This window comes from Lontra canadensis, unplaced genomic scaffold (genome assembly GCF_010015895.1).
Source record: "Lontra canadensis isolate GAN:19392208 unplaced genomic scaffold, GSC_riverotter_1.0 scaffold96, whole genome shotgun sequence".
Classification (NCBI taxonomy): Eukaryota; Metazoa; Chordata; class Mammalia; order Carnivora; family Mustelidae; genus Lontra; species Lontra canadensis.
In genome coordinates this window covers 5,519,679-5,545,041 of record NW_022631090.1, presented here as the reverse complement: position 1 = coordinate 5,545,041, position 25,363 = coordinate 5,519,679, and the positions used below count along the sequence as shown (strand labels likewise).

The 25,363-nt window shown below is 44.3% G+C and overlaps 1 protein-coding gene across 4 annotated transcripts in view; it reads left to right on the top strand.

Moving 5' to 3' along the window:
• The first annotated feature begins 1,646 nt into the window (after positions 1–1,646).
• The window catches only part of AMOT (angiomotin), a 61,598-nt gene continuing 37,881 nt past the window's right edge, over positions 1,647–25,363 (top strand). Inside the window, exons 1-4 of one of the 4 annotated variants that reach the window (XM_032837040.1) lie at positions 1,647–2,095; positions 9,761–9,838; positions 16,272–16,420; positions 18,385–19,318. In XM_032837040.1, coding sequence (XP_032692931.1) covers positions 18,447–19,318 — 872 coding nt within the window. In that variant the 5' untranslated portion in view covers positions 1,647–2,095; positions 9,761–9,838; positions 16,272–16,420; positions 18,385–18,446. The other 3 variants (XM_032837041.1, XM_032837042.1, XM_032837043.1) reach the window with 3 other exon arrangements.

The following is a 25,363-nucleotide window of genomic DNA, read 5'->3' as shown; positions in this document are numbered from 1 at the left end:
CAGTACCAATGCCACAATAGATGTAGGTTGTGGCGCCACTTCAGAACTGTTTAAAGGAGAAATCTCACCCACCCTGGTTAGAAAGGGAGTAATTTATTATTCTAACTGCAGGGATCTGACTTCATATCCAACCTCAAAACTGTAGAAAAAGAGTTGACTTTTAAAAATAAAGCCACAAAACCTACACACCTTGGATGTAGATGCTTAAAACAGAGGAGCAATATGTTTGGTTCCTGGACATGGGACATATGCAAGGAGAAAGACATACATGTGTGGAGTGCTCTGTGGTTTACAGAGTTTTCACACACAATTCATCTTATTTTCATATATCAGTGTCGTTAAGTTAATATAAGGGAATGTCTTACAGCCTTTACTTAAAGATAGATCAAGGCTCAGAGAAGTTAAGTGACTCAACAAAAGTCGCACAACTAGGTGGTAAGTGCTACAGCGCAAAATGAGTTCTTCCTTTAGTTCCAAATTCCATGTTATTCTGCTAACCTTACACGGTTTCTTTGTGCTTTTGTTTCACAGATGTAAAATGGTAGATTTTCAGTGTCCCAGGATGCTGTTCTCAACCCTGTGTTCTCAGGCGGTACCACTTTTTTTTTTTTTTTGGCAGCCGGGAAACGTGAACACCACATTGACACTTCACGTACTTTTTACCCCTCCTGGCCTAACGAATTAAGGGGGATGAAAAGTTACCTATTCCCAGAGGGCCGGACAGTGCCACAAAGGTGTACAGGAGACAGCCGACACACTTGTCGCACTCTCTCAGACTGAGAAACCAACCGTCTCTTCTTTCTCTTAGCAGTAGCTGGGGGAGAACGGAGAGCTAGACAATAGTCTCTTGTTCAGTTTTATTAATTTTGAGGGCGGGTGGGACAAAAAGATCGGATCGACGATGCAAGTGACCAATCGCGAGCGAATCCTGAGCTGGGATTCGCCAATAGGTAGCAGCAAAAGACTGGTGGGTGGGATTACTCTTCGAGACCTGCTCCGTCCAGGCCTGCCCTCCCAAGAGGCGGAGACTCCGCGGAGCTCCGCCCAGGCCCCCTGTCCCCAGCGCGGCCCGCCAAAGGGAAGGGGGGCGGGGACGCGGGGGTGGGGTGGGAAGGGGGGAGGCTAGGGGGAGCGGAGGAAGAAAGAAGGGTGTCGCGCAGAACTGAAACCTGGGTGGGGGCCTGCTGGTAATAGGAAGCAAGAGGGGAAGGAAGACGAAGGAGCGCTGCTCCTTCCTGCATTATTTTGAGCAGGCTCTGCGAGTAGCTGCTTTTCAGCATTTCTATTATTTGTGTTTCTTCCTCCCGCTGTGGGGCGGGGAGCTGCACGGGCTCTCCCACGCGCCTCCGCTCCGCTGGTGTCGTAGATTATTATTGTAGTCTTTGCGGAACCCTTTCCTTCCTCCCAATCAGTGTTTGCGTAGCCTCTCAGGACTGCAGCGAGCGCGTTAAGCCACGTTACTGGAAGGACAAGAGCTAGGAACCCCCCACTTTCGCCAGAGTGGCTGGACCCCGCCGTTCAATTGTTTGAAACTTCCCCGCCCTCTGGCCCCGCCTCTCTTCCGCCCCCCCACCCCCCCAGTCCCTGGGTCCAGGCCGGCTCCCTCCCTCCATTCTCCGCCCTCTACTCCGCCCCACTCTCTAGTCCACCCTCCTGCTCCGGGGCGGTCCTAGCGGCTCACCGCAAGAAGAAAAGCCACCCATTCGCCCCCCTCCCCTACCTCCCATCCTTTGCCCAGGAGCTGCCTTCATCGCAGTCACGCCCCTTCCTTCCGAGGAGCTTTCTGGCTGCCCAAGCTAGTAGACCCCCTGATTTATTCCTCCATCTCCGCTCTCTTTCGCCTCATCTTCTCTTAGTTCTCACCGCCCCCTCCACCCCCCACCTCCAGCCTGTCTTGCCTCCGACCATCCGCTGCTCCACCCTCCGTTCCGGTATCCTGCCTGTCCACTGCCACCAAGGAGAGCCCGGACGGAGCGGCGAGGAGCCGAGCAGCCGGGAGTTGGGGCTTCCCCCTGCCCATCCCTGGCCTCCGGCCCGGGACTGAAGCCACTTGAGCGAACAGAGAGTCGTCACCTGGTCTTCGGTACCTTCAGGGGTAGGAGAAGCATGGTTACTTTTCGCGGGGAACTGGGGCAGGAATCCATGGTGGCATGAACTTGATCGTGCCCTCGGCGTGAGTGAGTCGATCTAGATGCGTGTGGGGATGCCCGTGTGTTCTACTTTCTCTGCAGCTGGCCGTGAGTTTTCCGGGATGAGCAGCAACTTAAATCGGTTGAAGAGTGTGCGCTCCTTTCTCGTCCTACAGAGATGCTAGTGGGTACCACTACTTAATGGTACTTTTACTTCCTTGCCTCCTGGGATCCTTGTGGGTCTCTAGGTAATTAAGCACAAAAGGAATGAGGGAACTTCAGGTCTTCATTTACCTCAGAAGGAATGTCTGCGCTTATCTCAGATTGCTAGATGCGTTCCTCCAGAATGCTTAGAGTTGGGGTGGGGGCTCACACTGCCCTCCCCCGGGGGCTGTGAATTCTTGAAGTCTAAAAGTCTGGGAGTAATCTACAATTTACACTCCTTTCGGTGTGTGTGTGTGTGTGTATGTGTGTGTGTATGCATGTATGTATGTATGTGGTGGTGATGATGGAATTGCCCAGTATCTGGTTTATAGATGTTAAGTGACGAGTTTCTCAGGATCATGCAGGTGTCTTGAGGGTCCCAAGTCTGGGTCCCTGTACACTGGTACTTCAACAGCAAGATGGATTTATCGATACATAAAAACAAAGAAAAGGAAAAGCGAGACGGAGAGTGACAGCCTTTGTAGCCCGATAAATTGCCAATAATAGTAGTATAATAATAATTTGCAGCAAGGGACTATATACAATTAAATGAGAGAGGAAAGCGGACGTTTGTGAGAAACAGCATTTTCAGTCTCTAGCATGTATTTTTGAAAGAATTGTGGAGTTGTGTTGGATGTAGTTCTATCTCCTTCTGTTCCCCACCCCCACGTTAGGACTAGAAGTTGGGAGGCATTTAAAACTTTTTAAAATATGACTCTCTTTTATTCAGAGAGGAAGATAATTAGTCACCATAATCTTCAATAATGGAGGGCTAAGGTAATTTAAGTCTCCTTGAACTAGGTTTTGTGAAAAGCCGTATCTCCGGCCAGCCTTTGTGAAGCCTTCTCAGTTAGACCTTTTCAGCACCCTTGTTTAGTAGCTAAGAATACTTCGCAGTACCATTTTGGATGCAGGATAAATTTTCTCCCATTTCCCACCTATCTCCAATTGGGCGAACATGGCCAAATGAGAAGGGTGGTGGTATTCAAAGACCTGTAACTAAATTGTCAGCAACCCATGGTTTATTTGGGAACAAATTATTTACTTATTTTTTTTAAATAGTTGTGCTGGTTGATTTTAACGGGAAAGGAAAGCATGAAGGGAGAGAAGGAACGGCACAGGGTGACAATTTTAAAGGCTATCATCTTTCAGATCAACTGGGAGGGAAAAGCTGGCCTGACCAAACTACATTTTATAACTGGCCTGGGACATTTTAATAGCCAGGTGGTTGTAGAGTAGTTGCATCTATTTACAGATGATAACTCAGGTTCCAGTTATTCTGTATGGGTTTATCCGGTGTCATTTACAGACACTTTCTGGCACTACATCATACTTCGTTTTAAGATACTTCTTTCTTTGGAAAACTCTGTGGCTCTCTAAAATTGAAAGTGCCTTTTCTAACTTCATAGTCTAGATATGCAGTAAACCTCTGACCATGCTTGTATGCAGAGTAACTTTTATGTGAAAGTTGTGGATCTGCTTACCTATTTAAAATATTTTAGAAGGAAATTTTAAATTCAATACTATTTTGGATTTGGGTATTGACAGCTCATTTCTGGTTTGTGAAGTAGGAATTACTAGATGCACACCCAAGGCATTTTGTGGAGTTGCTTTTTCTAAAGTTTTGTAAAGAGCGAATGAGACTCTTTCTAGAATGCCCTTAAGAACAGTCTATTCAGAACACAGAGGGATGGATGCTATGACCTTGAGGTCCCATTGAGTGCCAGAATTCTAAGTGGGTACATCTGCTTCTGTGCCTCTCCTAAGAGCCCTCTCCCAGGGCCTGTGCCTTCTTTAAAAGGGTGTCTTTGTAATTAAGCAGACTGTCTCCCCCATCCCCCTTTCTTCCTTTGATCCAGCTTTTTAAGGCCCTTTTTCCATTTGGAGACAAGAGGAGTTTCTCACACTCTCCTACTCCCCTCTTAAGGTTTCTTTTCCTTTCTCCCCCAAAAGTCCCCCTAAGTTCTCAGGATGGTTAGAAGTTGTTTTGTTTTGTTGGGATGGAGGGGATGTTACCAGTGAGGAGAAGTAGGGGATATATTCCCTCTTGGGAAATGCTTGTGATCAGGTAGCCTCCTCCATGGAGATTGAGCATTTGGAATGCATGAGAACAGTCTATTCTTAGGGACTGTCTGGAAGAAACTGTCCTTTGCACCCATTAAGTGTGGCTAAAACCCACTGAAAGGGGTGGAGAAAGGTGTATGTGGTCAGGCTGAGCCTTTTAGGATGGGTAAATGTTCCCCAGTCTCCTATTACATCACCTCTTTCCCCCATGGATTCAGTGGGTTTGGAGATCTGCTTGACAAGTTAATTAGCTTGGGACTAAACCAATTTGTTCAGAATTGTGCTCCATTGATTTCCCGTCCCCAGGAATTTTTGTTGGTGGTTTTCTATGATGTGTTGTCTTTAGTCTTGCTTACTTCTTCATTCCTTGCTGCCTTTTGTGGACTTTGGTCCAAAATCTAGGGTCCCACCCCCAAGTCAAAGGTTAGAATTTGGTCCCAGGAACTAAGGGGGCATTAAAACAGGCTGCGCATCCTGCACTGCTCTCCTCCGCGGTGGGCTCCTGACCCCTTTTAACCCAGAGAAAGGAGGGAAGTTGCCCCTTCCACACACACACCGCAAAATCTGAACTTAAAAGAAAAGGAAAAGGAAGGAAAATAAGAGGTCATTTGCTTTATAAAAGAATCCACTACAGGTTTCTTTGAAAGAACTAGCTTTCCTAGTTTGTGCTTTTGAGCTATGACTTGATATATACAATTTACTATAACTGGGACTTCTCACAAACATATTTATTGCATAAAGGAAGACATTAGAATTTTGTTGTAATGACTATAGCTTGAATTAAGTGAGGCAATTATTTGGCCTTTGAAATCTTTTTGTTATATGGGGTGGAGTTAATTGTCTAAATCATTCTGGCTTGTAATAATGCTGGCCACGTTCAGCTCCAGCCTACAACCACTTGTAGAAGGGAGCTAGTATGACTTTCTGGAAATAAATCAGACTTCGCAGATTTTGATAAGTCTAAGGATGGGACTGTCTACCCCACATAGGTCAAACAGTTTAATTCTAGTTATTGTATTTGAATAATCCAAGATCCAGAAGATTGTTTCTGGCAAATAGCAGCAACTAATGCTATTTTTATTAGAAGAATCTACAATAAACTTTCCTAGTGAGCCTCTTGGAGATTGGGATGTGGGCTCTAGGCCCACCTCTAACTTAGTTTACCACCCTTGGCAGGCCCTCCTCTGTAAATTGTGAGAATTTGGACAGGGTGATTTTGAGAACCAGTTCTCAAAAGTTTATGGTTCCCTTCCTCCACCTCTACTTGTGGTGTGAATGTGAATGATTCCTACTAGAATGAGGTGCAACAATTGTTAGAAAATGCAATCATGTAATCATCTGGATGTTTAAAAAAATCTCTTAAAGGATATATCAATATAAATGCATTGTGCTTTGTGTTTTAACAACATATCAAATTAAAAAGCTAGGATCCTGCCCAGAACTTCATCAAGAATCCCATCGACCTAACAGATCATCCACTTTCATTTTTCTTAGCTCCTTTCAAGTCTTTGTTTCTGTACTTAACATGAATTTTACATAGTTGGGGTGGGGTCACAGAAATTTACAGTTTCTTTTAAATAAGTGCTCACCTAAGACTTAACTTTTTTTTAAACCTGTGGGGAAAAATGAAGTGAGAATCTGACTAAGTACGCATGAAGAATCATGTATGTCTGTTCCTTGAATGCCAAGAGAGACTAATATTAATTAGTCTCTAGATTTAGTAAGTAATCCCTCGCCCTTTCTGTGATTTAGGGTTGTTCATGTATCTAGCAAGGCTGTTCAGTCCACTCCCTTGACCTCCTGTTACCCCTCCCTCATTCTATTTAAGCAAAAAGAAAACTACATTCCACTGTTTACTTTGTCTAAACCATTAGCAATGGATTCTTAAATCACTGTATCATGATGTGCCATCAAGAGAGTACAAATTTGGGTGGACTATAAAATTTCCCCAATGAGAAAGGAAAAGCAGGAAGGCACAAATTCTTGTTTCATGGCTTTTGAAAATAATATGTTGAAGTTAGACTAAAAAATAGTAAGGGAACTTATGATTTGAGACAAAGAGATATAGGTGTGGCAGGATAACCCACACGTAATGGGTTCTTCATTTGAGGCCTTCCCTATACAGTGGAAGCTCAGTTACCGGTCCTTTAATTTTCCTTTGATAAAGAGAAGGTATATTGCACATATGATCTCCATTTTGGAGAATTCATTCCTGGAAACCAGTGGCTCATCGTAAATTAGATTATATTTCTTTAACCAGGATAGGAAAGTGAAGTATGGGTTTTTAGTCCTTAGAAAGCTCCAAATTAAGTACATTTTTAATGATATGTATTCGTGGGGAAAATGCAGATGGATATATTTCCTAGTACCTCCAAAGATAATTTTTGAAAATCTACCTTTCTTTTTTAACTCTATAGGCTGCCCTTGACGTTTGTAAAGTCACTTTCATTATTGCCCCAACTGCATGAAATACCATTAGACTGTGTGACTTGAAGCCAGGATCTATGCTTTCTGTGCCCAACCCTCTTTGACTTGCCATGTGACCAGGCGTAAATGAATTAGCTGCTCTGAGCTTCAGTTACCCTTCTGGGAAGCAGGGATATTAATACTTCACAGAGGTGTTTAGGCATGCTTCATATTAGACACATGCTTCGAGGTCATTGGATGAAAGGTGTTTGCATGATGGCAGAGCCCGTTTATTATAAGGTCCTGAGCAGGTGTTCACTTTTAATGAGCTTTGCTCTCTTAAAACCTGTCACACCCTTTGGTGCCCCATTGCCTTACTGACTATAACTGATCATCCCAACATTTGTATTATTGACCCTCTTGGCTCTTAATCATTAAACATTTTCATTCTATGTGGTAAGCTGAAATTCTAGTGAGAGGACTCTGGCCTCTTCCAGGGTGATGAAAAATCGCTTCGAAAAGAGACATCAGTTGAAATGTGCCATAGAGATCAGCGAGTTCTTCAGAGCACTTCCAAAAGATTAAAAAGAGTACAACAAATTTCTGCGTGTGTTTGTGTGTGAATGTGTGTGTGTGTTAAGGGAGAAAGTTTTGAGTAATATTTGCTTGTGACACATACTGATGATAGCCAGTAACTGAAACCCAGCCATTGTAGTGTTTTATACACAGCTGGTTTTTATTAATGATGGAATATTTATGCTTGCTGTACAATTCGTGGCTCATTTCCATGCGTATGTCAGAACTCAAATACCCCCCAAAGCAACATTAAGATAACATTAAATATACATGTGGCCAAGCTAGAAAGGGTGGATTTTGGGGGGTCTCCCTTATTCTTACTGGTGTTGCTTCAGATGACCATAACTGCCCCCCCCAACTTTAGGCATTGGTGCCGATCTTTTTCTTCTTTATATATCTCATTTTGATCCTTTTGATATGGACAAATGATCTCCCCCCTTCAAAATGCAGATGAAACTGATGTATGTGTTTTTTAAGAGCATATTTTCCCTGCACATGCTTCTCATTATCCAAGAGGCCTGGACTCAATCAGTAAAGGAGCAGAGAAACCACATAATTGAAAGGAGAATGACGGTGGTGCATACTTGGAATATTTGTGGGAAGGGGATTGCTGACATCAGAAAATGTAGTGGCCTGAGTGTTAACAGCATTGAAGAGAAATAAGCTTTCTGTGTTTCTGTGCATTGAGAATTATTTTTAAGGGGATAAAAATATGGGCCAGGTTTGACATCCTTTTATGAAGTTGCCCTGGAAACTTTGATGAAGGTTGTTACAGAAGAGTTCAATTAAAACCTTCCCCATTAGGAAGCTAATTAGTACATCACTTACTCATTTTGGTTGTTTTCAAGGGGCAGGATTTGCATTGAATTAATGGCATTTCTTTCCATGTGACAGCAAACTAAGATAAAAATCACAGATGGGGAAAATTATTTAGATAGCCTATTTTGAAGAAGTTTAATTTCCTCTCTATTACATTTAGGTTTTCAGTTCAGATTTTTGTTTCACTCTGTTTATATACAGTGATAACATTTTAGTTTAGTAACCAGTTTTACTTTTGGGATCACCAGCTGTAAACCAAAGCTTATTAATTTGAGTTTTCCATATGAATTGGAGAAATATGGTGAATGACAATAAGCCATTTTATTAAGTTAACATTTGTGTTTTTTTCCCCCTGCAATTAATTTCTCTTTGCTCTTCTGTGTGTGTGTGTGTGTCTGTGTCTGTGTGTCTTTGGGGCCGGCAAATTGTTTCTTTAAAAGCAAACAATTTTTGCCGCTAAGGAAATTTGGATGACCCCCTTTATCCCCAAAGAGCATTCTGTCTGCCCCAGGGTCTCAGTTGGGCTTCCAGGAGGGCAATGTGATGACTTTTTTGACCTGGTACTTTTTGTGACTAGGCTAAGTGGTTGTCTCTTGGCCGCCTGAAGGAGACTGGTCTTGATGGTAACTGGAGTCCAGGATTCTTAGTGTCTACCTTCTACCGTACTCTGTGTTTTTTAGAGGAATGAATACTTGTGCGTGAGGTTTTAGGGCCGTTTCCAATAGAATTAAGTACTCTTTAGCTAAATACATAACATGGGCCTGCTGTAGTCCTCCTTTTCTCCATAGCTAGCAGGGGAACAGTCGTTCTGTACACCTATCCCCTGACGCTATGCCTGCGGCATATGCCTACAGTAGCTTCAGTTGGCTGGGTTATAAGATTTGTACTTTTCACTGATTTTACCCTAGGCCTTCCTCGGAAGGCAGAGTCTAGATTTAGTTTTGCAATGGCAACTTGGTCAAGACAGGTTCCCGGGGCTTGTAAGTGTGAGGAGGAGGGGCTGCCTTTGGGGAGTGACTCAGGCCCTCTGGTATGAAGATATGAAACTCTGGCTCCCGTCCATGCACCTGCTGGATGCCACACCTGCAGTCAGCACCTGAGCCCCACTCAGACACAAAAACCAGACCGAAGGCAGATGGGGCTCCCTTCGAAAGGGGTGCAGCAGAACAGGGAACTCCTGATTATTTTAGTGCAGCACCACTGCAAATTATAGCTCACCGTTCCAGTGTTGGTACAGGAAAACGTCTTAGATTTTTTCTTATGGGTGCAGTGCCCGGGCTTGCTCAAGATACTGTTAGAGTCCTGAGAGAATTTCGCTTTCCTAACGAGTTTCTCTTGTGAACAGTCCTCCTTAAAAAATGGGGAGTCCAGTCCACAGGGATTTTTGTCTAGTAACTCTGCAGAGGGGAGGAGGTCACCAGACCCGGGTTCTGATCCTGGCCCCACAAGTATGCTACGGTGAAACTTTGGTCAAATGAGTTATCATTAGCTATCTGTTCTGGGCTTAAAGCTTCTCCAGTTGTAAAATAGAATCAATCACATCTGCCTCTATTTCCTCACAGAGCGGCTGAGAAGGACAAATAAGATAACGGAAGTGAAAGAGGTTTTGTCTCCTTAGAAGAAAAGCTGAGAAACTAAAGGTAACAGAATTATTGTTCTTGCTATTCTATGTCTTTCATCCCTTGTCTTCTCTTGCTGTTGCCTCCAGCAAAGTCTTTGGAAAGTTGTGATTTACTCAATAGGCAATACGCTGTTCTTCTGGGTATTTTGTGTACCAGTTAACATTGTAGCTGTTGGGAAGGATACAGAGGGAAATCACGCACCCAACCCGTGATCTCTAAGATCTTCCATTTCTTGCTTAACCTAGCAGAGTGATTTCTGCCTTGGTATTTAGAAGCTTAGAAGACAAAATTTAACTTCTCTCTCTCTCTTTCTCTTTCTTTCTCTGGCTCTGTCTCCCTCTCTGCATTGTAACTGCAGACTTCTGTCCCTGGAGCATGTATTCTAGATTGAAGGCATGGGTGTGGGGGGGTACAAAGCACTGGGGTAAATAAAGAAATTTCCCTCTCACTACCACAAATACAAAGTATCTGACCCTTGAATGATGGTTTCTTTCGGAGGTCCCTCCTTAGTTTCATCCTTCCTGTTCCGCCTCCTGCCATGCCTGTTCTAACCCACTCTTTGACCTTACCTGTTATCTGAATGCTAATGTCTCCAGAAGATCTATCTCATCCTATCTTCGGCTCCTCCCTTTCCAACTTCCTCAACATCAAGTTGGTTATCAGATGTCTCCTATTCAGCACCTTGGTCTTTTCCTCTGGGAAGCTTTGCTGGGGGGGTGGGCGCAGAGTTTTTGGCCGGGTCCTCTGCTTTGCCAGAGCTTCTGGCTGGATTGGGCCCCCCTCTGCTTGACTGGGAGCTTCTTGAGGACTGATCTCTGGTTTCTTTCTTTCTTCTTTTTTTTTTTCCATCCACCCTAGGGCCTAGACAGTGCATGGCTACTGCAAACACTCAATAAATGTTTGTGGAAACTACATGGTGTGTGTGTGACTGTTCTGCAGTTGAGCTGTGTACAAAGTCCAGGGCACCATCAAGGAGAGAGAATTAATTTTCCATATTGAGCAGAGTTGGGGGCAGAGGCAAGATGGAGGAGGCTTCGAGAAAAACCTGAAGGGCAAGGTGGCAAGTGGACCTGGCCTCTTATGAGAGCTCTGACTAAGCAGCCCAGGAAAGAAGTGCCTTGTGGTGTCTGCGCTTGCTAAGCCTGTTGCCTTCTCTGTTCAGCACTGAATGACTCTTACGGTTGAGTCTGCAAATAAACCTTTGTCTATAACACGTTGACCATTTCAGACCGGTGCCACTTAACTCATATAATATTAAACAGAGCTGACCTTAAATGTGCCACCTTAACTGTGGCCGAAAATAGAGGTACACACACAGGCTCATTGGTCATGTATGCTTAGTTCTATACAGAAAGATACCCTTTAAAATAGAGGGAAGATTGGTATCTGAAAACTAACAGATTTAATTCTCAGAATGTAGCAGGCTGGGTCACCAGAACTGAATGTCTTCAAGCTGACTGTCAGATCTTTCCAAGGGCAAAAATGAAACATGATATAAGCCATTACAGGCCATGAACCTGTTCTCACCCACCTGATGCTTTTACTAATTAGCTTCTTGGCCGGGTGGCAATTTGGGGCAAGTGCATGCAAGCTGGATTCACAGGGGAGCCCACATTCCACTCTGCCATTTCGCAAGTCGCTGGGATACTACAGTGCTTCTCTTGGCTTCTTTCCCTCCCAGGAGTCCTGCTCTACCCTGGTGGAAAAATGGGAGAGGAGAACTCTTCATTAAATGAAGGCGAGATTTCGTGGGGCTTTGGTGTTTTGCTGCTTTTATTTCTTTAGTGGATTGTCTAAAAAACATTCCTGCACCTTGACCCATTAATTTCACTTGTGGGATTCTGTCATTAGGAAAACAATCCAAAATATTGAAAAAGGCTATGTCTTAAAGATGTTTTTGTAACATTATTTAGACTAGCACAAAATTGAAAGCAATTTAAATGTCTTAATAAGTAGAGAATGGGTAAGTGAATCTTGATACACTCCTGCCACAGACTATTACACAGTCATTGGGATGTTTTTATGAAGTCTACACCACAGTCTGTCTATACTATGGAGAAAGTGCTTATGAGAAAGTGAAATGTAGGATCTGACATTATATATATGTCAATATTTCATGACTTTGTAAAAACACAAATGCACAGAGAAATAAAAGAAATAATCTGTACCGGTAACAACGTTTAGGTTGAGGTGCTGGGACCTTGGGCAATTTTTTTTCCTCTTCATTATAAATATTTTCATGCTGTGTTTATATTACTTATAAAAGTAGGAACAAAAATAAAAGTGAGTAGTGTAGCATCAAAGATAGGAAAATGGTAAAGCAGGCAGCTTCTAGGTATATTCCTGAACTTGTCTCAGTTTATGCTCAGTCTGATTTCATGGACTGCGTATCGTTTTTCTGAAGTAAGGAGACATGGGATGTCATGACGGGCCTCTTCCTCCCTTGAAATGGGTGTGTATGGTGGGAGGTGGTGTGGTGGCAACAGGATTCTTCTTGTTACTCAGTACATCATTGCTCATGTACACTTCAGGGTTAATTACCTCGGTTGCCTGTTAACATGTTCAAGTTAATTGCTTTAGAGTACAGAAAAGTAAAACTGGGATCCAGTTGGCCGCATCTTTGAGTTAACCATCTCAGAAACAGATACCTGACACTGTCAGTATGATTTGGAAATGCCAAGGCCTTGCTGTGGTTCTAAAAATAATCTTCCAACATAATCTAGATAGCGGTAGGGCTCGAAGCAAAGAGGTGGGACCAACTCAAAGCCTTTTCTTAGTGCTGGACTGACGTAAGGGCAAGTTCCAAGTTGGTTTGATGTTGGCAGGACCAAGAACGGAGGCCTGGAGACATTGATCAGTGGAGGTTCATGTTACTCTCTGACCCACCTACAAATCTTGGCCTAAAGAAGGAAGATTTTGCAAGGTCCTTCTGCCATGCTTCTAGCTACACACATCTCTCTCTCTTAACTCTGAATATTTCCTCCTGCTGTTAACATTTGGCTTCTGATGGAATTGGAACATGGTGGTAGCATTGAGCCAGGTTTATAGTCTCTTAAAACCAGAGTCAATTCAATTCAGTAAATGTTTATTAGGCATCTTCTATGTACAAACTAATATGCTAGATAATATATTACAGTGGAAGGACTGTTGCCCTGGGAGTCATAAAACCTGCATTCTGGCCCAGGCACTGACCGTTGTTAAGCTCTGGCACCTTCATATACAGAAAGAGGGGGTTGGACCACTAGATGGTCTCCTTAGAGTCTTTTTAGTTCTGACCTTCACTGATCTGAGAACCCCTGCACAAAGACTGAGTTGCAAATAAAGGTTTTAAAGAAAACTTTAATTCATAAAATTGCTATAGTCTTCTAGAAAAAAAGGCCACTTTGAAATAATAATAGTAATAGATTTTATTGAGCCTTTACTTTGTGCCAGGCTCTGTGCTTAGCACTTTACATGAATTACCTCCCTTAATCTTTATAACAACACTGGATGAGGTATGAGCACTGTTATCCCTATCTTGAAGATGATGAAATGAGATGTAAGGAGGTCAAAAGAAATGTATGAGGCCAGCTAATAAGCCATAGATCCAGGATTTGAACTTAAACAGTGTGAATCTAGGCCCAGGCCCTTAACCATAGACCTTACACTGCTTGCCTGTCACACATTGAAAGGTTAGAGATAACCTGCAAAGGGATTATTATTTCTTACCTTCCAGAGGAAGTGAATTAGCATCCTGGGTGGCAAGACTGTCAAGCAAGGTGTTCTCTAGGACACTTCAGGCCAAAACCTGGACCAACCTGAGAAGACGTGAGAGAATTCAGAAGGCTGTTTTGCCTCTTTCTGTGGGAGGCTTTGCGCGCATGCATGCATGTGTGTTTTCTGCACAAATATATATGCACGTAGATATGTAGACATAGGGGAAACTTTGAACTGGCTTCTTTCCATTTAGCTCAAAGTCATTGTAGGGAAAAAGTTGATGGAGATTTATCAGAGAAACAGGTTACCTAGACTTAAGTTCTTCATCTTGGTTGGCAGAGTGAGGGTTGAGGGAAGATTAGGAAGAGGAGGCAGAAGGGATAAAAAGAAGATCTTCCAGGCATATTTCACATTTCTTCAAAGGGCAGGAATTTGGTCTATCCTGGCCAGCTTGTAACACTGATATTTCTGGGACGTAGCTTGAGAAACATCCGGGCTCTCACTCATGTGATTTGGTTTAACCAGAACTGGGTTTGACTGAGGTATACTGGGAGAGGCCCATGATTGCAGGTATAGTTAAGAATTTAGATTGGCCTTGCTGCCCTGTTGTTGTTACAGAAGAGATGAATATATAGATTCAAAATGTATTTTTAAGAGAGAACCATTGGAAAGCCTTTCTTCCCATATCAAATGCCCTCGGAGACTGTCTGTTTGTCCAGGGGAAACAAGGTTATTTTATTGATTGAAGATGACGTCAGAACCCTGGCAGTGGCGGGATTAAAGCTGTGGGCAGACTGAAGGTTGTGGAGTTCATACTATTTTACTTCTTGGCATGAGACAAGGCATCTTTTCCCTTCCTTTCTCTAATAAATGGAGTAGTGTTTTCCTTCTTATGTGACTCTTAACATGTAGACAAACATAAGTTCTTGAAGAAAAAAAATCAGTATACTGGAGAGGATTCAGCAAAGCTTTTTTCTTAGGCTGATTTCTTTTCCTCTTTTAGACAGAAACGAAAAAAGCCAGGGCCCTGGGGTGGTGGGGAGGGACAATCTGTGTTCAGTTGACATTGAGTGATTTGGGTTTTGAAAAGGATATGGACAAGAGGGGACAAAATTAAGGGAAGAGAGTAAGATTTTGGGCAAGGAAAGTTTTCTTTGTGAGAAGCTAGGTATGAGGAGCAAGGCAGTCAAAATTGGCATGAAGAATCGAAATTGTCCTGGAAAATAATTGTATGGTGCTTTCTCGCCAGGGGCTCAAGTTTAAAGGCCTCAGGCTGTTTTCTGCATGTTTTGGTTGAAAAACAAAGACAACTGTTTTGTTCAGAATCACACAATAGAAGCACGGTGGTTATTTACCACACTCTGTTAATAGTCCAGCTTTGATTCCAACTAGAAGTTGTTCCTCTGCTTTGAAATTAGGGAAGATACCCTAAAATAATTACCGTGCAGATTGGAGATGATTTTCCTTTTGATTGAGATTATATGTTGGGCCAAAACAAGATTGAAAGACAAATTTCCGTGTTTGCTCACTCCGTATCTCTTCACTTTATTTTTGGCAACATTGCAAGGAAATAACGTTAAATTAATCACTGTGTGGTTTTGTGGATTTTTTTTTAACTTGGATGTTTTGGACAGGCTCCCAAAATACAGAGACGCTGTGGGCTTCCTTTGCATTGCCTTGCTCTTCAAATGGCATCTCTGATGTGGATTAAAGCCTTTCGTTTAAGTGACATGAGTGAGTCATGGTGAGTCTGGGACAGAAAATAGGAGTGTGGATCATGTGCATCTCACCTAAACACAAATTCCTCGGTTTCATAACCATTTTGCTTGGCCCTACTGGGCTTGTCAGAGGGCCAGCGCAGTAATTAGAAAGGAAGACTATGGCAGATCCATACCTGGAGGGTGTTTGCATCTAGCCTCTTAACCGTGTGAGTCTAGGAGTTTACTTCTGGGGAGATGCCCTGGGCAGCGCCGTGGAAATGCTGAGAAAGCAAGTGGAGGGAGGCATCTTGTCCTCAGAGAGAAGAGTTGCTACTGTGTGTTGAGAAGAACAATCACCTTTGCTTCTCCAGTAAGAATAGATGGGCCTGCAATTAGATTGTAAGCTCTGTGAGGGCAGGAACCAGATGTTGTGTGTCTTTTGTATCCTTCCTTGTGCCTAGCACAAGGCTGGCGATTATCTGGAATAGCCAGCATGCAATAAATACTTAAATGACTTGGTGGAAAAGAAGTTTTGGTTTCCCTCTGTCCATCTGAGGTGTGGCACTTAAATCGGGAGCTTTATGGAGTATTCCCCCCCCCCTTTTTTTTAACCTAAAACCTGCCTTCTGATCCTGGCCTTCCCTCCCAGGATGTGGGGAGTGAGCCTGACTCATGTGCCCTGCTACTGGTGGCAGTTTCAAGGTCGCACCCTACAGGTGACGTTGGTTATGTCTTTTGTCCTCATCCCCCATTTCAACTCAGAGTGGAAGCAGCAACATTTGGGGGCTGCGAGGCTAGAACAGAGCAATCTTTTCTGGTCCCAGACCTGAACGTTTCCATCCTCTGGAAACTGGGTGACCTCCTGAACACAGCTGTTGGTAGTGAGGTTTCTTTTTGTCCTAATGGAAATGGATTCTGCCACTCACGTAAAAGGCAAACACACGGAGGAGAAGTCATTCCCTTGGAAAGACTGGTTTGGTGAACTGTTGGCCGTTGGTGGCAAAATAGAAACGACGTTTTTATTTCTCCCTCCCTCCCCCTCCTGAACATTTCAGAGTGACCAGTGGTTGGACTCTTGGCGGCGCTTACCCTGAACCTGAGTGTTAGGGGAGAGGGAATCTGCCGTTGCGGTTTCTGGAGCTGCTCATAAGCAAGAATTCCCTATCCTGATCAAGGCTTTAAGCCTAAAAGAAAGCAGAAATAGGTATGGATCATTCGTGTGTGTGAGTGTGTGTGTGAGTGCACGCACATGTCTTTGTGTGCTCCTGTGCATGTGCGTGAGCCTGTGTGTGTGCAGGGTGGGGCGGGTGTGGACTGGGAGGGGGTGGTGTACTTTCAGGGTCCTGGGCCGCTCAATGTCAGGGTTTCCCTGCCTTGTAGGATGGGTTTGCAAGTGATTGTGATTCAATCATACAGGCTCCCATTCCCATTTTCTTGAGAGAGGAAGGTTAGCTTGGTAGTCATCTTCCAGTTTAAAGGCACCAAAGGACATTTACACGTTATGCTTGTCAGCCTATCAGAAAACCCCAGTCTGACAGTTTAAATACAGGAGTCCCAGGTGGTGACTGGGAGGGAGGGAAAGGGCAAGGCTGCTTGGCCCTTTGGTGCACCCTTCTTCAGAGAATATGATGAGTGGGATTTAAAAAGGGCCTTTGGAAGGTTAACTGTGGGGTCAACTTGTCCCTAGAACAATTTGAGACCAGGTAGCAGTAATCATGCAAGAAGTGCAAAAAAGAAGAGAAGATGACCTTTTGCTATCTACCATATACACCTTCTGTCCATTCCCTACACAACTAAAGGAAAGGGGTTATGTTTCCAGAGAGATTGGAGGCTGTTCACTATCATAGAAATCAGAGCCTGGGAGCCGGGATTCCAGAATTCTCATCTAAGAACCCGAGGCTGGCTAGGTTGACCTTTATTGTGACTTTTTCTGTGACATTATCCCCATGCTCCAACACCGCTTAAGATCCTTAGAGTAAAACTTTTATTACTGAACATGAATACTGAATTGCAATACTTCACATGACAGATTCTGTCCAAAGATTTTATGAGCCTCTGATGAATTTGTGTGTCCTATACCATGCAGAGAGAAAGAGAAAGAGAAGGAGAGAGGGGTCATCTACGACTAATTTCTTGGGCAGGAAAATCGAAGACAAGATAATAGAAATCAGTTGCTTAGGTTATCCTGTAAATCCACCATCATGATTAGAATTTGAATCTTGAGTTGTCTTACCACCGACACCTGTTTCACTCAACCTATGTTTCTTCTTTAAGAAGAATTAGTGGTGGTGGTGGTGGAGGGGGAGGGATACGGTAATCGGACCCTTTCTAGAAGGGTGACCTTTTTATTTTTCAATTTCTAAATGCTGTCAGAGGCACACTTCAAATGAAAGAGGGCTTTCCATTTAAGCTCCTCCTAGCCAAGAACAACAGCAAAAAAACTCACAAAAAAACCCCCAGAACTCAATGATTATTCCTGGATGGCTGAAAGAGAAACTTTGTCAGTAGCAGTTATCTCAAGCCCTTCTCTTACTAAGCCAAAGAGAATCCAAAATGGACAATACAAAAAGGACTTTTTTAAAAAAGGCTATCTTTCAGAGTTTTATGAGATCAGAGAAAATGATTTGCATCAAGTGGGGATCATTTCCACTAAGTGCAAGCCAAGCTCTCTTCACCTCTTATTTATTTTAATTATTATTTGGCATTTTGTAGCTCCCTTCACATGATGACTTGCTTTACAGATCCTGCCTGTGGGGTAAATTCTCCCTACTGGCCTGTCCCCAGTGTCACGGCCTTAAGAGTTGGATTTTTCATTTAAATAGAATACAGAGAGATGAACTTTCTGAGTAAGGACCTAAGAAAATTGCCCTCTCTGGTCACCCTACCTGACTGCTCCAGGTCTCCCCAGTTCTCTTAGAAGTTAAGTCAAGATTGTATATTTAAGCCGTGCTAAAAGCCAAAGAGGAAACAGTGAGGTCTTATGCCCCCATGTTCCTCATCATATCAATGCTAGAGCCAGGAGTCACCAATTAACCTATTAATTCTAAATTGAATTCTCTCCTTTGTCTCTGGAGTGGAATCCTCACCCCCAAATACCATTTTCTTTCCCTTTAGAAGAAATGATTTATCCATCAACTGGGTGTTAAGCTTACTGTTTCCCCTTCCCAGGTCAAGGGCAGCCCAGGTGCCCAATTTCTCTCTCTCTTCACAAGGCACCACAAGCAATAGAGATGAGAAATTCTGAAGAACAGCCAAGTGGAGGAACCACAGTGTTGCAGCGTCTGCTACAAGAGCAGCTTCGCTATGGCAATCCTAATGAGAATCGCAACCTGCTTGCCATACACCAGCAAGCCACAGGGAATGGCCCTCCTTTCCCCAGTAGCAGTGGGAACCCAGGCCCTCAGAATGATGTGTTGAGTCCCCAAGATCACCACCAACAGCTTGTGGCTCATGCTGCTCGACAAGAACCCCAGGGGCAGGAAATCCAGACAGAAAACATCATCATGGAGAAGCAGCTTTCCCCTAGAATGCAGAATAATGAAGAACTCCCAACCTATGAAGAAGCCAAGGTCCAGTCCCAGTACTTTCGGGGCCAACAGCATGCCAGTGTTGGAGCTGCCTTCTATGTCACCGGAGTCACCAACCAGAAGATGAGGACCGAGGGACGCCCATCAGTTCAGCGACTCAATCCTGGGAAGATGCACCAGGATGAAGGACTCAGAGACCTTAAGCAAGGACATGTCCGCTCCTTGAGTGAACGACTAATGCAGATGTCACTGGCCACCAGTGGAGTTAAGGCCCATCCACCTGTTACCAGCGCTCCCCTCTCCCCACCACAACCCAGTGACCTCTACAAGACTCCCACAAGTTCCAGTGAATTCTACAAGGCCCAGGGGCCACCTCCCAGCCAGCATAGCCTGAAGGGCATGGAACACCGAGGTCCCCCACCAGAGTATCCCTTCAAGGGCATGCCACCCCAGTCTGTAGTGTGCAAGCCCCAAGAGCCAGGGCACTTCTATAGTGAGCATCGTCTGAACCAGCCAGGGAGAACAGAGGGGCAACTGATGAGGTATCAGCATCCCCCTGAGTATGGAGCAGCCAGGTAAGAGAGTTCCCTTTCTGTCATTTCCTGGCATTCCCAACCAGCTTCTGCTGTGTGTTGGGAATCTGAAGGGAAGGAATGGGCAGGTGTTTGGTATAACAAACTCTGCAATGCATGGCTGGCCTCTGGCTTAGTAAATTTCCCGCCAACCTGGATTTCTAGCCTCTTCAGCCATAATTAGTGCTGTATTAACATTCTCTTGACCTTATAGGTTGAGCATGGCCCCAACTGCCTAATGGATGAACAGGAGCGCAAGTCTTGATTTCTACAGCTACACGCTGTCCTGTCTCCTGGGATTGTGAAGGAAGGGTCAGTGTTGGCTCTTCTTCTGAGTTGTTAAGCCCTTCCTGGAGGAGCAGAAGCAAATTATATTGGACTTCAATCTGGAATAACCTATCGCTTTCAGTTATTCCCTTCCATAGTACTCTCATCACTTCCTTTTAGGAACAAATCTTTCTGCAGAATTCCTATGATTCTCTTGGACACGAAACAAACACCTAGATATTATTGTGGGGGGAACTGGATATGTGCAGGTTCAGAATGTTACTTGCCTTTGATGTCCTTGCAGTTCATGAACTTTGGACTGCTTCATCTTTCTTCCTTAGAGCGTTGTTAGTTGCCTGTCACGTTTTTGTGACATCTATGCGACATCATGTCACATAGAACTTTTGGTCAGTTGCCAAAATGCGGAAAGAATCATATTCCCATGATTTCTTTACCACGTGTCATTAGTTCAGGAGGACTGTTTCATATTATCCAGTTATTCCTAAATGTACATTTGCATTATTCATTGGCCCATTGTCCCCCATCGCTGTGTCAACTGGACCTTAGGATGCCGTGATTCTGTTTGTCGTTTCTTTTGTTACTGTTTGGGCCATGTCTCTGATTGGTAGGAGTTCAGCATATGGGGCAGAGGGGGAGGTTTTGACCATGGCCAACAATGATGGCAGTTTTGCGTGGCATTCCTGACCTGTTACCATGGGCAATTATGGGTGACCGTGAGGTTTGAAGTCCCTGGACCTAGGGGGGCCCTTTCCCAGGTTAGGCCTGTGATCTCTTTGATGTCTAACTCTTCGCCTCGTATCTCCTCACTTACTTGGGAAAGAGCCGCTTGGCTTGAAGTTCATTGGGTGACTCAAGAGAGAAGGCAGTCAGGGGGTCAACTAGGGTGAAGGTAAGAGAATGCACCTGGCATTTCCTGTTACTTCATTTTTTTCCCCCCACCAGGTTCTGTTTTATAGCTAGAAGCAATTCACTTTGGACTCCACCCATAACTTGGCCAGTTTAGGACTTTTTTTCTTCTTAACCCAGGTTGATATCCTAACCTTTTTCAACCCCTAATGTACAGCTTTCAAAGGGCAGGAGCTTAAGTTCTGATAAGTGTCTTTTTTTTTATTATTTGACAGAGAGAGATCACAAGTAGGCAGAAAGAGAGGGAAGCAGGCTCCCTGCCAAGCAGAGAGCCCGATGCGGGACTCGATCCCAGGACCCTGAGATCATGACCTGAGCCGAAGGCAGCGGCTTAACCCACTGAGCCACCCAGGCGCCCCTAGTTCTGATAAGTGTCTTAGAACAGGATATGGGGTAACAGACAGGGCCCTTCCCATTTAAATGAGAGCAAGAACCCGATTCCCATCTGCCCCATGAAACGGAAGACCCAGGGAGGGGTTGGTCAGTTGGACTGCTTAGCTTAGTGGAAACCCATCCAAGCCAGCAAAATGTCAATGAAGCTGGGGATTTTTGTTTTGCTCTTCCCTTCAGCACGGAAGAGTCTGTGGGACTCTGTCCCTTATGTGGAAGGACTGACGTCTGTTGCCTTGTGGGAGGGGGAGTATGTTGGCTGGGGTGTGGAGCAGAATCCAAAGCCCCGCTTAGTGCAAGGCCCGCCTTCCCAGGAAAGCTATTTTCAGAACTCATTCACCAGTATTGTTTGTGATCTGAAATGACTCCCACAGTGTTTGAAGCTAGATGGAAAAGCCCTTTGATCTGCCTAAATAAATAATAAGGAGCCCAAAGAGATTTTTTTTTCTTCCCTTACTGATTAAGCCACCAGAGAAATTTAGCTGCGTATATTTCACAGGAAGATACTTGTAGCTTCTCTTCCCTCTGATGTTATCTGTAGAGCTATCTCCCTATCCCCAGAAGCAGTAGAGCCCATGCTGATTCCCCTCTCTTGAGCAGAATTTTAATACACAGGTTAGCTCTGTAGTTTTTTCCCCCCTCTATAGGAGAGGAACAGGGTACTTGATATGCTTGGTGAATAATCAGACCTAAAATGGTCCTCATCAGAAGATGCTCTGTGTGAAGTTTGGGTCTGCATCAGACAAATTCTGTCAATAAAATTTCTTTAGGACCTGGGGTGAGGGAGTGGCACCTATTGACAAATTACTGGTAAGGGGAAGTAGTTGAACCGCTTTCCAGAAATGGACTGCTTTTAGGTGGTGACGCATTTTTCCTCCTTTATTTCCTTGAACCAACTTGCTAGACACTTTGTGAGTACCTTTCCAAGTAACTGCCGCTAACATCAATTAGACGATGAAATTCTTAGTTCTTAATCCATAAATTACAGATCAAGAATGCACAGCAAACTCTTTGAACAAATTGCTGTTCAGAAAACCTTTGTTTGCTTTTAGAGGTGCAGTGAAAGGCTAGAGATTGGCTGTTAGAATTAACAAAATGTTACAAACAATTTTTTTTTATTACTTCATCTTCCCTGTGCCCTCCTCCCCACTTGAAAAATAAATATCCCGAATGCCCAGAACTCCAGATGGGAAACAAGGCCAAGCCATCTGAAGAATTAAAAAAATTTCTGAAGCTTTGTCTTTCTAAGTGCTGAGCCTTTTCTGCATCTGGGGTTTACACATTTATCAACTGCTTTTAAAAATTAAAACCTTTCTGTTTGTAAAGCAGCCACTTCCTTTCAGTTGTTGAAATCATGCCCAGATCTGAGGTTTCTTGAAATCCTTGCTTAGTGGAATCTAAGGGTGACCTAACTCTGTAGTTCAGAGCCGAGCTGGTTGTGCAAGAGAAACAATCAAGAATTTGCAGCCCTCTCCAGGATTCACAGATTCACGGTCACAGAGCCTGGGAAAGGCAGTTTCTGTGGGGAGAATAAATTGGGTTCCAGGCTGTTGGTGGCACCTGCTCTGGTGAGAGTGTGCATGTGTGGGTTTGCACACATTTGGGCCAGGATTGTGTGGGGTGTAGGGGTGTGGGGAGGGGGCGGGGTGTGTGTGTAACTGAGGAAGGCAGGGGCTCCCAGTGAGGTGGCAGGGTGGGAAGGTGCTGTGTCAGCTCCACGACCGGCTTTTGCTTTCCCTTTGTGTCCTCACAGGCCGTCTTCCGGAGGGAGTCCCTCCCTCCCCCGCTTTGGGGAAGGATGCTGAGTTTGGTCGTTGGTCTGTGCCCCGCGTTTAGGCCCTGTCCTCCCCTTTTCCACCCAGCCCCAGGGGCCCAGGTTGTCTTGGGAAGGAGCTGGATGAAGGGAGGGAAGGGCCTGGAGGCAGGTCAGGGCTTCCACGGGGAATCACGTGATTCTATTGTCTGCTGGCAACTTGTTGTTCCTGGTTAAAATGTCAGCGGGAAGCGATTCACACTGCGGTGCCGGTGCCGTTGAAGCACTTGGGGAGCGCGCCGCTCACCCAGCTGCCACCTGTATTATTACTGTCCTTACTATTACTCTTATTATTTCATCTTGAATGTACTTTTGCTTCCTCTGACATCCGCCCCCCACCCTCTTCTTCATCCCTGTCATGCCTCAGTTCCCTCCTCTCAGGGGAAACTTCACAGGAGTGTTAATACAGTCCTGCTTTTTTTGTGGTGGGTGGATGCTGGAGCCCAGATGGAGCTGGTTGGCTGGAGGGCTTTCTCTCCTTTTGTGACTGCCCAAGCCTTGCTTCATGTTTGCAAACCTGCCAGGGACGGACTGCCTTGGTTTTCCCAACATCATAGTGCGCTGAAATCTGCTTTCTTTCCCAGGCTGGGGAGCCCAAGAGGGGCAGCTACCTTGTCTCTCTTATCTCTGAGTAGCGCTCAGAGTCATGGCCAGAGCCATTGCTGTCCTGGGCTTATCTGACTCCAGAGACCTCTTCCTGGAGACCTTGTGGTCTCCTCCTTCCTGAGGCCCCTCGGAGGCCATGTACTGTCCAGGGCACGGAAGGGCCTATCAGCCTCCAGGCAGGAGGGAAGCCAGTGGCCAGTCTGAGAGAGAGGCTGGACTGCTGATGGGGCCCAGAGGAGCTGAGGGGAGGAAGCGCATTTCAGAACTGGGCATTCAGTCTTTAAAAGAGAATACCTCCCAGGCCTGGAATTTCCAAATCCTGACAACAAGGATGAAGATTAATTTGGCCATTTTTCCCTTTAATTTTCAGAGCTGGATTGGAGAATATGAAATTTAAGCCCCTCTCTTCTGCCCAAGAGATCCAAAAGCCTTAACAAATCCAGTACATAATATTTTAACTCTAGGGATATATAAAAATTTTAATAGTTCTTACTCAAAGAAGAGAGAGAGCACAGCGTCCATTTGACCCCTAAGGAAACTGAAGATCCACGGTACAGAAAATGGGTTAAGACTTCCCCAAATAAATTTATAAGTAGCTCCGAGGCTTTTGATTGGACAAGTGGTTTGAACATTTCCAAAGAAAGGTAATATACAGTAGCAACTTTCCAGGTGTAATAATGGGAATCGTGTAAATTCTTCTGTCCACAAAAAGGTTGCATGCCTTCTTCAGTATTCAGCAATTATTGATAGTGTTTTGTATATGGAATTGTAAGAATAGGAGTACGACAGAGGCATCCCTGGGACTGAGATACAGAACTGAAGGCTTGAGAACATTTGAGGGCTCTGGCAAGCATCTGGGTTATTGGGTAGCCATCAGCAAGTGTTTGGAATGACTTTGCAGCCATAAAAAAAATGACTTTGCAGCCTTACAGTGAGGATCTCTTGTTGGGATAGATATGTGAACAATAATGATAACTGAGATGTATGTGGGAGGGATGTGCTTTAGCTTCTGGAATGCCAGTTAAAAGTTAATTGCTCCTAGTGATTTGTCCCAGTTCCACCATGAATTCTGTGCAATGTAGTGCAAAGATTAAATGAATATCCCATAAGTAAAATCCCTAACAGGGTCAACCTATCTTACTGGAAGATAGATAAGGGACTCTTTGTAATTCCTGTAGAGCTCAAAAATGAGAGGAGCCCAGTATTTTTGTAATTCATCGGTGACCTCAGGAACAAAACAGGCTCATGCAGATTAAGTAACATGAGCAAGGTTACACAGCCAGTAGGCAGTAGAAAAGGTCTCAAAATTCTATTGGGATCCAAATCCCATGCTCTTAGCCATCTGTCTTCCCTGGATTGAGAAATATCAACTGTAGGACAAGCATCCACAGGATGTGGGAGTATATGAGGTTAGTTGGGCATGGGCTGGGAGGATGAACAAGCTTTTCGTCTTCAGACGAAATATTCTTGCTGATGGTGGAGATGGTGAAAGTGATCCATTTACATACTGTCCTTATTTCCCTTAATGGCTAACAGTCCAGTAGTAGGTACAGAAATGGGAGAGCCACATTAAACAATGTACCGAAGTTCTCTTTCTGGAACTTTCTATAAGAAATCGATTGGGGATCTGAACATCATTGTGTGGAAGTCAATGTATTATGGTAGTGGAAGGAGCAGAAAAATGGAATTTGGGCTTAGGGCACTACCCTGGCACTACCAATAAGTCATTCTGTAATATCTGACAGATTGCTTCCTCTCTCTTGGACTTCAGTTTCCTCGTTTGTCCAGTGACAGAGTGGGTTAAATTATTTCTTGAAGGCTTTTCCAGTACTTACATTTTGTGGTCAGGTCATCAAAAATAGTATGACAGTGTTGCCTGTAAATCCTCTCCAATTCTTGGTATCATCACTGCTAATAGACCTTACTCACTTATTAAGTGTAATCAACAATAATTATTTGGTGTCTCTAACATAAGGACCTAGACATCCTCAAGTAATTTTCTGTGAATATATGAATTATGATAGAGAGTTGCCAATAGCGAGAAG